This window comes from Schistocerca americana, chromosome 1, assembly GCF_021461395.2.
Source record: "Schistocerca americana isolate TAMUIC-IGC-003095 chromosome 1, iqSchAmer2.1, whole genome shotgun sequence".
NCBI lineage: Eukaryota > Metazoa > Arthropoda > Insecta > Orthoptera > Acrididae > Schistocerca > Schistocerca americana.
This window is the reverse complement of record NC_060119.1, coordinates 397,414,538-397,428,483: the sequence shown is the minus strand read 5'-3', so window position 1 is coordinate 397,428,483 and position 13,946 is coordinate 397,414,538. Positions and strand designations below refer to the sequence as shown.

The window sequence follows — 13,946 nt, the reverse complement described above, 5'->3', positions numbered from 1 at the left end:
CACAGCACAGATAGCCATCACAGATTTGTTTTGTGTGACTGGGGGGGGGGGGGGGGGGAATGTCGCTGATATATTGAAGGAACTGAACTGGAAGACTCTTGAAGACAGATGTAAACTATCTTGAGAAAGTCTGTTAACAACATTTCAAGAGCTGGCTTTAAATGATGACTCCAGGAATATACTACAGTCCCACACATATTATTCACATGGGGATCGTGAGGATCAAATTAGATTAATTACTGTATGCACAAGGCATTCAAACATCTTTCTTCCTGCACTCCATACGTGAATGGTACAGGAAGAAATCCATAGCTGGTATAATGTGTGTACCCTGTGCCATTCACCTCACAGTCATGTACAGATTATTGATGTAGATGTAAATACATATGTATATGTAGACGTAAATAGAACATAATATGGCAATTATAATATGTGCAAAACAAAATCTTACACTGCACTAGTTGAATCTGCAAGAACTAAGTTGATATCATGAATCTAAAATTTCTGTTACTGACATAGAAAAAAAAGGTCAATGACTGGAAAAAAGGAGAAGAACTGCAGATAAATACCTGCGATCCAATACGGGGAGAAATATTATGAAAAGATGAATGTGTGTGAAATCCTATGGGACCCAGCTGCTAATGTCATCAGTCCCTAAGCTTACACACTACTTAACCTAAATTATCCTAAGGACAAATACACACACCCATGCCCGAGGGAGGACTTGAACCTCCACCGGGATGAACCATACAGTCCATGACTGTAGCGCCTTAGACCACTTGGCTAATCCCGCGTAGCATGAAAAGATGTTGCTGCCAAAGTTTATAGAATACACAACTGTAGCTCACAGTTTACTATGGAATATGTTATGTGCAACACTTGTAAGGATCAAAAAGTTCTCAGAAATGTACCTTTTATCACATAAATATACACTGAAACCATGGGAGAAAGATTGCTTTTGAATGTTGATGCTGTTGCCAAAAATTTCTAAGAATTACAAATGTGCAAGGGTTGCCTGAAAATTTCTGTACCTGTGAGTGAAAGTGAGAATTTATGATTTCAAAGAAGTTTTACCTTTAAACATAATCTCACCTAATATTGATACATTTCATGCAGCAGTGTTCCAATGTCATTATCCTCTTTGTAGTGTTTCTCCAGAAATGCTGCAAAGTACCCATCTATAGCTGCAATGGCTTCTTGTTTGGATGAAAAGGGCTGACTGGTGTGGAATTTCTTCTGTTATGAGAGTAGATGGAGGTCTGAGGGAGCCAAATCTGGTGAACAGAGTGGATGTTCCATCACCGGACAGTGCAAATCCCTCAATTTCTCCATTGCCAAGACATTTTTGTGGGCAGGTGCATTGTCCTGATGGAATATTATTTTTTATTTCTTTAAGGTGGGTCTCTTTTCTTGAATGCTTGTATCTAGTTTCATTAGAATTTAAGAGGAGTATTTTTCAGTTATGGTTTTACCTTCTTCAAGATAATCAGTCAACAAAATTTCTTTTGCATCTTAAAACATCAACTTCATGATCTTTCTCACTGATATCACTATCCTTACTTCTTGGCAGTTGAAGAACTGGCTTCTATCCTCTGCATAAACTCCTGTTTGGATTCAGGTGTGTAGTGGTGCATCCTTGTTCCATCCACTGACAAATATTTATGCAAAAAGTCGCTTCTGTTTTTCTCAAAAGACATCAAGCAATTTTCAGAAAGTTTTGTGTGAAACATTTGTGATCCACACTGAGCACAAGTGACACCCATATTGTGCAAAGCTTTCTTGTGTTCAATTCCTGCTGCAAGATGTGACCAACATCTTCCTTTGATATCCCTAGAGCATTAGCATCTTTATAAGCAGTACTTCCAGAATTATATCATCATATCATGCACCGTATCAATGATTTGCAGGGTGCTTGCACTTTTTGAACATCCTTTGGATCATCATGGACTCTTTCACAGCCATGTTTAAACTTGACAACCAATTTCTTCATGGTAGAAACTTAAGATGAAGAGCTGCCATACACATTTACAAGCCACAAATGAAATTCAGTCAGTATTATAACTTCTTGTTCAAAGCATTTAATCACTGAACGATACTTGATTTTTTTTCATCTTCAACACCATGCTCACCACAACTGCTTTGAATGAATGCTGCCTAGAATGACTTTCAATTTTACGTGATAACTACTGACATGTGTAGCAACATAAGGGGGAAAAGTCATGTAAGTAGTGCTGCAGCCTCTGGGCAAAGTTGAGAACTTTTCAGACAGCCCTCATGGTTTATAACCTGCAGAATAGTACAAATTTGGTGTACCACTTGTAAATGTTAGAAAATTCACATTGTGTGATACACACAAGCCCTGATACAAACAATGAAGGATCAGATAATATGGCATGAAAAGCAAAATATTAAAATCTAAAATTTCAAATCTATGACAATATTATGAAAAAAGGATAGATTGCTACTCACCACACAAGAGGGGAAGTTGAGTCACAAAGAGGCACAGCAAAAAGACTGCAATGCATGTGAGCCTTCTTCTAAAGTAGAAAACACACACACATTCACACAAGCACAACTCACAAACACTTGGCAAGTGTCTCTGGCAACTGAGGGCAGACTGCAAGCAACTGCTTCTGATGGGGGAAGAAATCTGGATGGTGGGGATAAGGAGGCTGAGATGGGGAGTGGGAGGGGATAGTGCTGCTTGTGGGAGCATGTAGGGATGTGGTGGGAACAGGGTAGGAACACTAGGTGCATTTGAGAAGTTTGAGGGAGTTGGAGAAAGGGAAGTGGGAAAGGAGAGAATTAGAGCAGGTGGGAACAAAAGAAACAGACTAGTGGATGCATTGGTGGAATAGAAGGCTGTTCAGTGCTGGAGTGGGAGCAGGGAAGTGGATAGGTGGGTGAAGGACAGGGACTAGTAAGGTTGAGGCCAGGGTGTTGGGGGAATGTAGGATATATTGCACATGTCAGAAAAGTTGGTGTTGGTAGCAAAGATACAGATGACACAGGCAACTGGGTGGTCCATCTGTCTCTTGGCCACAGTTTGTAGGTGGCCATTCATGCAGATAGACAGATTGTTGGTTGTCATGCCCTTGTAGAATGCAGCACAGCGGTTGCAGCTTCATGTGTAAATCACATGACTGCTTTCACATGTAGCCCTGCCTTGGGTAGGACAGATGATCCATGTGACTGGATCAGAGTACGTGATTGTGGGAAAATGTAAGGCTCACTTTTTGTATTATGTCTCTTACACAGGTATGAGCCATGAGGCAAGGGTTGGGAGCAACAATTGAGTAAGGATGGAAAAAGATATTGCATTGGTTCAGTGGGAGGTGGAACACCACTGTCGGGAGGTTGGCAAGGTTGGTGGGTATAGATATTCCTCATTTTAGCAGATGACAAGAGCTAGTCAAAACTCTGGCAGAGAATGTGGTTTAGTTTCTCCAGCCCAGGGTGATACTGAGACATGAGAAGAGTGATCCTTTGTGGGTGCATGGTAGGAATATAGGAGGGTTGGATGCCTGGAGGGACAAGGCACAGAAGATCTGTTTCTCTGCAAAGTGGGAGGGTAATTTTGATCTCTGGAGACCTTGGTTAAACTCTCAGTATATTTGGAGAGGGACTGCTTGTCACTACAGACACAACAGCCATGAGTATCTGGACTGTATGGAAGGGACTTCTTGTAAGGAATGGTTGACAGGTGTCAAAAGGAGTGATTGCTGGTGCTTGGTAGGTTTGATATAGATGGAGGTACCAATGTAGCCATCATTGATGTGGTCAATATTGAGGAAAGGAGGCTTGTTGGGTTGAGGAGGACCAGGTGAAGTGAATGGGGGAGAAATTGTTGAGTTTCTGAGTGAATTTGGATAGGGAGAACTGACCCTCAGTCCAAATCATGAAGATATCATCAATGAATCTGAACGTGGTGAGGGGTTAGGATTCTAGGTGGTTAGGTAGGATCCCTCTAGATGGCTGGTGATAGGATGGCATAGGATGGTGGTATTCAGGGGCCATTGTTGTACCACAAATGTGTTTGTGGGTAACACCTTCAGAAATGAAGGAATCGTTGATGACGATGTAGATGGTTAAGCTGACAAGGAAAGAGTCTGTAGGTTTGGAATCAGTCAGCATTGGGAAAAGCGGTGTGCAATACCAGCAAGGCCATGGGAATGAGGGATATTGGTGTAGAAGGAGGTGGCATCAATAGTGATGAGCAGGGTGTTGTATGGTAAAGGAACAGGGATTGTGGAGAGTCACTGAAGGAAATTGTTGGTGTCTTTGATGAGCTAGGATTTGCTTGTTGGGGATGGGTGGGGGTGGGGGGTTTGGAGGGGCAAAAAGTAACTGTTCACAAAGGGATGTCCAGGAAAGTTTGGTTTATGGACTTCAGGAAGCATGTAAAAAGTAGGAGTGCAGGGAGTGGCAGAGGCGAGTGAAGAGAGAGGGCAGAATTTCTGGTTGGGGTTAAGGATTTGAGGAGAAAGTAGAGATCCTGTTGTATTTGTTAGAAAGAAGGATTAAAAGGTCAGGATCAGTTTTTGGGTGGTAGGTTGTGGCTCCTTCTGCAGATGTAGGGTAGGTGTCCATGTTGTTGGATATGGGGGAGTGAGTGAGGAAAGTTTTAGGTTAAGAAAGTCTAGAATGTTAACAGGGTTTGGTTTGGAGGGAGTGGTGGTGGATCATGGTTAGATGGAGGAGTAAACAGAAGAAGGCAAGGTTGAACATTGGCTTTAGTTTGAGTTTGATTGGTAACTTGGTGACAAAAAAGTGTTTTCATTGTAGGGACCAGAGAAGGAGAGGGTTTTAACAAGGCCCGCATGATTGAATTTGGGAGTGGGGTATAAGGTAATACTTCTGTGGACTAAGGCTTTTGGAGAAAAATTTCAAGACTGTGTTGCACATTTGTTTAGGTTCTGGATTCTGTGTGGTGGTGGGATGGTGGGAAAGAGTTTCTGAAGGTGTCCTAAATATAGTTGGTTTGCGAAGCAGGGTTTGTCAGCTATGAGGGAATGTAGAAGAGGTTTGCAGGCTGTTGTAGATGTGGTAGATAATGGCAGTCCAAGACAGGAGTAGGAGGTGAACAGGCTGGATAGATAGCTTGTTGGTTATCGTACCCATTTAGAATAAAGCACAGTGGTTGCAGCTTAGTTTGTGATCACATTACTGGTTTTGCAGGTAGCCCTGCCTTTAATGGGATAGGTGATGCTTGTGACTGGATTGGAGTAGGTGGTGGTGGAAGGTTGTATGTGTCAGGTCTTGCATCTAGGTCTATTACACAGATGGGAGCCATGAGGAAGGGGTTGGGAGCAGCAGTGGAATAAGGATGGAGAAGGACATTGCTCCTTTCATCTGTGCCAATAAAGAAAAGTATCCTTATTCCTAGCCAGAACCCAGTCTCTCATATTTCTCCAGCGTTGCTGCCTGATTTGTGGAATCCCCCCAGATAGCCTTACCATAAAATTTCTGAACTCCAGCTGCAACTCCCCCTTCCACAATAATCTACATATGCTCAAATTCTGCCAGTCTGTACCCATTACCAATCTAATCCTGCAAAACCATGTAAATCAGGCCCAGTCCTGTTTGCAGTACCTCCTCTCCATGTGTAAAATTCCTCCACCTCATCTCCAGGAACTAGAGCAGCAGTTACAACTACACCTCAAAAAACTCTCCAATCTGTTCTCCTGCAACGGGCACCTAAATGCCACCATCCTGTGTCAACCTATTCATAGGCCATCTAGAGGAATCCTTCCTAACCACCCATAATTCGAAACCTCTCTCCTTGTTCAGATTCACTGATGATATCTTTGTGATTTTGACTGAGGGTAAGGACATCCTATCCAAATTCTTCTGAATCGGAACGGCTTCTCCCTCATTCTCTTCACTTGGTCCTCCTCAACCAAACAAGCTGCTTTCCTTGAAGTTAACCTCCAGCTCAAAGTTGGCCACATCAGTACCTCTGTCCATATAAAATCTACCAACCACTAGTAGTATATCTACTTCAGCACCTGCCACCTATTCCATATGAAGAAGTCCTTTCAATACAACCAAACAATTCTTGGATGCCACACCTATGGTCATGAGCATTTTTGCTCTGAATATATCAAGTATCTCAGCCATTCTTGGATGTCACACCTATGGTGATGAGCATTTTTGCTCTGAATATATCAAGTATCTCACTGAGACCTTCACAGACGAAAATTGCCCTTCAAAACTTGTATAAAAACAGATCTCCCATACCTTGTGTCTCCAGTCATCTACCACCACCCGCATTCCCACTTTCCAGCCACAAAGGAGCAGTCCTCTTGTGACGGAGTACCAACCCAGGCTGGAGCAACTGAATCACAGCCTCTGACAGCCTCTCATTGTCCCCCCAAATTAGGAACATCCTATCCATCCTTCCCACCTCTTCCATAGTGGTATTCTGCTGCCCACCAAACCTACACCCTATCCTTGTCAGTCCCTTCTACACCCCTGCTTCCAACCTTTTGCCTCATGACCTATTCCATATATCCTCCCACCAGCACCACCTATTCATGTCTGATTCACAAGCATCACCTATCCCATCAAGGTATGTTTTCCTGTGAAAATAGTCATGTGATCTGTAAACTAAGCTGTAACTATTGTGCTATGTTCTACTTTGGCATGACAACCAACATGCTGTCTGTCCACATGAATGGCCACTGACAAACTGTGGCCAAAACATGGCTGGACTACACAGTTGATGAATATGCTGCCCAACACAATGTATTTCAGTTCAATAACTGCTTCACAACCTGTACCATCTGGATCCTTCCTACCAACACCAGCTTTTCTGAATTGTGCAGGAGAGAACTCTCCCTGCAATATATCCTCCTGCCTCACCCTTCACTAATCCCTGGCATTCACCCACCAGTCCCCTTCCCTGCTCCTAATCCAGCCCTACACAGCCTTCCATTTCACCAGTTCCCCCACTAGTCTTTCCCTCTCTCTCTCTTTTTTCCCCTCCTCTATTTCTCTAATTTTCCACTCCCCTTTCCCCTCCTCTGACTCCCCCCTAACCTCCTGATTGCACCTAGAAGCCCTACCCTGACGCCACCAGATCCTAGTATGTTCCCACAAGCAGCTCTAAACACTTCCCCTCCCCACCACAGTCTCCTCCTTACAACAACCACTAAGATTGCTTCCCCCATCAGACACAGTTGCTCACTGTCCATTCCCAGTGCCCAGAGACAGTGGTTGTGTGTGAGAGTTGTTGTTGCATGAATGTGTGTGTGTTTCCTACTTTAGAAGGAATCCTTTCGGCCAAAATCTCACATGTATAGCAGCAGTCTTTTTATTGTTCCTGTCTGTGACTCAACATCTCCTGTGTATGGTGAGCAGCAGTATATCCTTTTCATAATACTGTAATTATTCCACCCTGGATTTCCTGTTATTAGTCTTTCAAATCTGGCATGTGTGGTTTCAGACAAAGGAAAAACTTGAAGTTCCCTTATATATGGAAATCATTGCATGAATTTTTTACCTACACTAGCATGACAAAGATGATCACTGTAGTGTCAGTTTATCATACTCAAAACAGCAAAAACTGTGAAATAACAACAAATCATGTCTTCCAGTAGGGGTGTTTAATGATCTTGAGAAATCCTGTTCATTAAACGTGGAAAGCATTTATTCTAGGAAGACTGTAAGTCAATTCTGATGCAATCAGGGTACATATCCTGCATGGTCACGAGAATAAGGTAATAGAGATTAGGGTGTTTATAGAGGCATATTGGTAGTCACTTTTCTCTTTCTCAATTCATGAATGGAACAGGACATAAAATCAATAATATAGGTTCAAAATACCCCCTGCAGTAAACTGTGCATTGGCTTTTAGAATATTTATGTATATGTAATAAAATGCTACTGACATCTGTGATTGACACTGTCTTTATTGCTGGCAAGTGGTATTACAAAACAGGTAGAAATCTAGATTAATAGGGGATCTAACACAAAGCCTTGAGAAACATAATAACTAACTTCCTGTATCTTGAAAGGTGGTTTTTATTTTAAATAAAAATTTCTATCCTCTATTGCCCCTAGAAAAACGCAATTTAAGCCAGTTATAAACAACACCACAAATATCATAACTGTATAATTTCCTAAGAAGCAGATTGTGACTGATCAGTTCAAAGGGTTTAGCTAGGTCTATAAACAGGCAACAGTCTAAATCACCTTGATGTAAAGCATTCAGGGCTTCATTCAAGAAGTCACTACGTATGTTTTCCTGAAATTATTTTGATCATTGACTTATACTTTATTTTTATTCAAATGTTAGATGACATATCATGAATTACTTTTTCAGTCATTTTAGAAAAAATAGGTAGTAGTGAAATTGACCTATAATTTTGTTTCAGGTTTGTTGGGGATATTCCTATACTAAATAGGACTAATTTATCAATTAAATGAGAGCTTTTTTGCTTTGACTTTGGGTAATGGTGTTATTTGAGATACCTTCAAGAGCACAGGATGGTTTTATTTTTTAGTTTATTGATTTTGTTCATTACTTCTTTAATAGTTCGCTGTGCAGCTGCCTTTAGCTTCTCTCATATACTGATAGTTTCAAAGGTGCATTTTGTTTTGTTGCTGCCTAAAACTTTCTACGAACTTCTGACAATTTCATGATGCATTGGGTTATCCATGTACTTGACTTTATTTTAACTTTTATTTTATTTCTGAGAGTGCAAGATCAACACATTATTTATTGTTGCAACAAATTAATGAATCAAATATGTGACTGACATCATCTTGGGACACCTCTCAATTTCCTGTTTGTAGCATGCAATCGAAAAAATTAATGTTTTTTTTATTAATCATTCTTCTTGTGATACAGTTATATTTATTTTGCAGTTATTATTAATCATTTGAAGGACAAATTTAATTGCCTTTTGATCAGAAAAACCAGTGTTAGCAGTAAACTTTGTCATTCAGTAAATGCAAGACTAAAAGTATAAAGCTTTGGGGGTTTGGATCCCTGTTAAATCTTATGATTATGTTTCTCACATTTAATGTGACTGTCATTGTGTGATATTTATGATATTTTCGTGCATGAAAAGCATTTGTTATATTCCTCATTGTAACTGGCATGATAAACTGATTCTTCAAGTTGAAGAAAGGCAAATGACTACCATCACTATATTGTTAAAACTAAATTTAATGCTATTACTGCTTTGAATTTTTTTGCCAGGCAATGGATTGGGTCAAATCGATTAAAGGCCAAATTTGTAAAGGCCAAATGTCTGCTTGTGTCTGTGTATGTGCGGATGGATATGTGTGTGTGTGTGTGTGTGTGTGTGTGTGTGTGTGTGTGTGTGTGTGTGCGAGTGTATACCCGTCCTTTTTTCCCCCTAAGGTAAGTCTTTCTGCTCCCGGGATTGGAATGACTCCTTACCCTCTCCCTTAAAACCCACATCCTTTTGTCTTTCCCTCTCCTTCCCTCTTTCCTGATGAAGCAACCGTTGTTTGCGAAAGCTAGAATTTTGTGTGTATGTTTGTGTTTGTTTGTGTGTCTATCGACCTGCCAGCGCTTTTGTTTGGTGAGTTTATATTAATACGCATTGATCTCTGTACACAACATATAATGCAATGAAGACTGAGATTTTAACTGATGATGAATTTTGATAACAATAAATTTAAAAGCTATCCTTTCTTTCAGGTGTAGAAGTTTTAATATAAAAAATATTATTTCCTCCTCACAGCCTTGATCCATATGGACTGGCAGGACAGTGGGTTGCTGCCTCTCTTAATGCAAGTGCATATACATATGAAGTGGCTCCTGTATTTACCCTTATGGAAATGACAGTTCTTGAGAAAATGAACCAATTAGTTGGATTTCCTGATGGTGAAGGAGTTTTTTGTCCCGGAGGATCTTTAGCAAATGGATATGCTATAAATCTTGCACGGTACAGATTTTCTGCTGACATAAAGGTACAATATTCTTAGAGAGAACTCATTTCATGTTGTTATGATAGACATAATTATGATTAGAAGTGAGGTTTGTATCAGACTTTTAGTGCTGTGTGCATGACATAGATGAGTCTCCTTTATTCTGTTTACAGGTAACTACTGCTTCTTACATACAGAATTTCTGCAGTGCTTTATAAAAAACATTTAAAAACTTATTTTCTGAGATTTCCCCCTTCATTATTATTGGAAGATATATTTTCAGACAATTCTAATTTTATGCATAGGTAATGATTTTCTTCCGTCAGTCTTTGACATACTCTGTGCATTGCGCTATTACTTCCTCTCCTTTGCCAGACTTCTCATCTTAGAGCAACATTTACTCTCAAAGATGTCAATTATTTGTTGCATGTATTACAATATGTGTTTTTTCCCTATGTCTTTTTTTTTCAGTCTGCAGCTACCTGTGGTACCATGGCACGTATTCCCTGATGTCTTAACACATCCTGCCCCTTCTCTTAGTCAGTGTTTCCCAAACATTATTTTCCTCACTGATTCTGCAGAGAGCAACCCAGCCTCTTATGTTATATTGTAAGTAATAAGATAAGATTTGGTGTTGACAAGTGATCAAATAGCATTTACATGGTAGTGAAAATGATGATCATAGATTTGACCACAGCACCAAATGAAGACAGGTTTCCTGTCAAAATGTTATTCACAAAAATGGAATCATCAACCTTCCTCAACTCCTTATCCAAGTGCAGGTATATTTCTTTTCTTCAATTGTAATGGTGTATGTAATTTCTCAAAACTTAATGCAGCTGTGTAATTATAACCATTAATCTAACCAAATTTTTCAGAACTCATATTTTATACATAAAGTTTGTGACCATTGCTAGAATTCTCAGCTGAAATTAGTATTTGATATCATGCCTGATGTAAGTTCAGCACTACCAACTCTGATTCTGTTCAAGGAAATGAGCAAGCAAAAAATACTTAACTTTGTTTTCACTTAAAACTTCTGGACCATTGTCTCAATGCATAAATCTTTCCCCTATCATTTCATCTCCAACTAAGGGAGACATCTTCAGAGGTGAAGCACCAAATTGCAACCAGAAATTGAGGGAGCACTGAACATATAGGCAATGTATAGGACACCATGGCCCATCACATTACATTGGCTATGAGATTATCTCTGGTAATGCCAACATTATTGATTGAAAGTAATCAATCATTCTTTTGCAACATTGACAGCCAAATTTTATCTGATGTAACACCTTCCTCTTTTCTGTAAAAATTATTATGGTGTTTATAAATCTCAATAGCCTCTCTATGCATGTATGCACAGTATGTGATTTTTTTGACATGACACTCATCCCATTGAATTTCCTTTCATGGTCACCCTCTCGGTAAACATGTTCCATTAAGGGCAATTTATCAGTATCTCACAAGTGCCAGTTCTTCCTGTGTTCAGATAGAAGGGTATTAACACTACTTTTCGTAGTACTAATATAAACCAGTCCACAGACACAAGGAACGTAACATACACCCAATGTAGCCAAAGGATGCCATGCATCTTTTACCATTCTTAAATATTCTTTTATGTTCCTGGTGGGTCTGAAGATAGTTTCCACACCATACTTGCTCAACACTTTCACAATGTGATCTGTAATCTTAATAATGAACAGGAATTTTGGAACACATATTATGTTCAAGTATAATGACTTTCCAGGAGACTAGAAATCTACTCTGTAGGAATCAGCATGGGTTTCAAAAACGATGATCGTGTGAAAACCAGCTCGTGCTATTTGTCCACAAGACTCTGAGGGCCAGAGACACGGGTTCCCAGGTAGATGCTGTGTTTCTTGACTTCTGCAAACTGTTTGATACAGTTCCCCACAGTTGTTTAATGAACAAAGCAAGAGCATATGGACTATCAGACCAGTTCTTCTAGGCTTTTGGGTGGCCAACAAAACAGGCTTTGGTACATCTGCCACCAGCATTACATATGGGCAGCCCTTCACAATCCCATTTACCTCTCTTGAGCTTCAGCCCCTGCCAGGAACCACCTGCAACCCAGCCTTCATACAGCAGCTGCATATCTGCATGATGTAACTGTGCCAGGTGCTTCCACAATCTACATCTACATCTACATCCACATCTATACTCCACAAGTGTACCTTGAGTACCTCTATTGGTTCTCCCTTCTATTCCAGTCTTGTATTGTTCGTGGAAAGAAGGATTGTTGGTATGCCTCTGTGTGGGCACTAATCTCTCTGATTTTATCCTCATGGTCTCTTCACAAGATATACATAGGAGGGAGCAATATACTGCTTGACTCCTTGGTGAAGGTATGTTCTCGAAACTTCAACAAAAGCCCGTACCGAGCTACTGAGCGTCTCTCCTGCAGAGTCTTCCACTGGAGTTTATCTATCATCTCCGTAATGCTTTCGTGATTACTAAATGATCCTGCAACGAAATGCGCTGCTCTCTGTTGGATCTTCTCTATCTCTTCTATCAACCATATCTGGTATGGATCCCACACTGCTGAGCAGTATTCAAGCAGTGGGTGAACAAGTGTACTGTAACCTACTTTGTTTTTGGATTACATTTCCTTAGGATTCTTCCAATGAATGTCAGTCTGGCATCTGCTTTACCGATGATCACCTTTATATGATCATTCCATTTTCAATCACTGCTAATGCGTTCTCCCAGATAATTTATAGAATTAACTGCTTCCAGTTGCTGACCTGCTATATTGTAGCTAAATGATAAGGGATCTTTCTTTCTATGTATTCGCAGCACATTACACTTGTCTACATTGAGATTCAATTGCCATTCCCTGCACCATGCATCAGTTCACTGCAGATCCTCCTGCATTTCAGTGCAATTTTCCATTGTTACAACCTCTCGATATACCACAGCATCATCCGCAAAAAGCCTCAGTGAACTTCCGATGTCATCCACAAGGTCATTTATATATATTGTGAATAGCAACGGTCCTATGACACTCCCCTGTGGCACACCTGAAATCACTCTTACTTCAAAAGACTTCTCTCCATTGAGAATGGCATGCTGTGTTCTGTTATCTAGGAACTCTTCAATCCAATCACACAATTGGTCTGATAGTCCATATGCTCTTACTTTGTTCATTAAATGACTGCGGGGAACTGTATAGAATGCCTTGCAGAAGTCAAGAAACACGGCATCTACCTGGGAACCCGTGTCTATGGCCCTCTGAGTCTCGTGGATGAATAGTGCGAGCTGGGTTTCACACGATCATCTTTTTTGAAACCCATGCTGATTCCTACAGAGTAGATTTCTAGTCTCCAGAAGAGTCATTATACTTGAACATAATATGTGTTCCAAAATTCTACAACTGATAGATGTTAGAGATATAGGTCTAAAGTTCTGCACATCTGTTCGACGTCCCTTCTTGAAAATGGGGATGACCTGTGCCCTTTTCCAATCCTTTGGAACGCTACACTCTTCTAGAGACCTACGCTACACCGCTGCAAGAAAGGGGGCAAGTTCCTTCGTGTACTCTGTGTAAAATCAAACTGGTATCCCATCGGGTCCAGCAGCCTTTCCTCTTTTGAGCGATTTTAATTGTTTCTCCATCTCTCGGTCATCTATTTCGATATCTACCATTTTGTCATCTGTGCGACAATCTAGAGAAGGAACTACAGTGCAGTCTTCCTCTGTGAAACAGCTTTGGAAAAAGACATTTAGTACTTTGGCCTTTAGTCTCTCATCCTCTGTTTCAGTACCATTTTGGTCACAGAGTGTCTGGACATTTTGTTTTGATCCACCTACCGCTTTGACATAAAACCAAAATTTCTTAGGATTTTCTGCCAAGTCAGTACATAGAACTTTACTTTCGAATTCACTGAATGCCTCTCTCATAGCCCTCCTCTTTGTGTAGTTTTTGTTTGTCTGCAAAGCTTTGGCTATGTTTGTGTTTGCAGTTTTCTAACTCGGTTGTTGTACCATGGTGGCTGTTTTTCATCTCTTACAATCTT

At 40.4% G+C, this 13,946-nt stretch overlaps 1 protein-coding gene across 1 annotated transcript in view; it reads left to right on the top strand.

The window, feature by feature from the left end:
* LOC124623117 (cysteine sulfinic acid decarboxylase-like) overlaps positions 1-13,946 on the top strand; it is a 104,650-nt gene that overhangs the window by 31,315 nt on the left and 59,389 nt on the right. Inside the window, exon 2 of the mRNA XM_047148910.1 lies at positions 9,720-9,948. Within this exon, the coding sequence (XP_047004866.1) occupies positions 9,720-9,948 (229 nt within the window). The remainder of the gene's footprint in view (positions 1-9,719; positions 9,949-13,946) is intronic.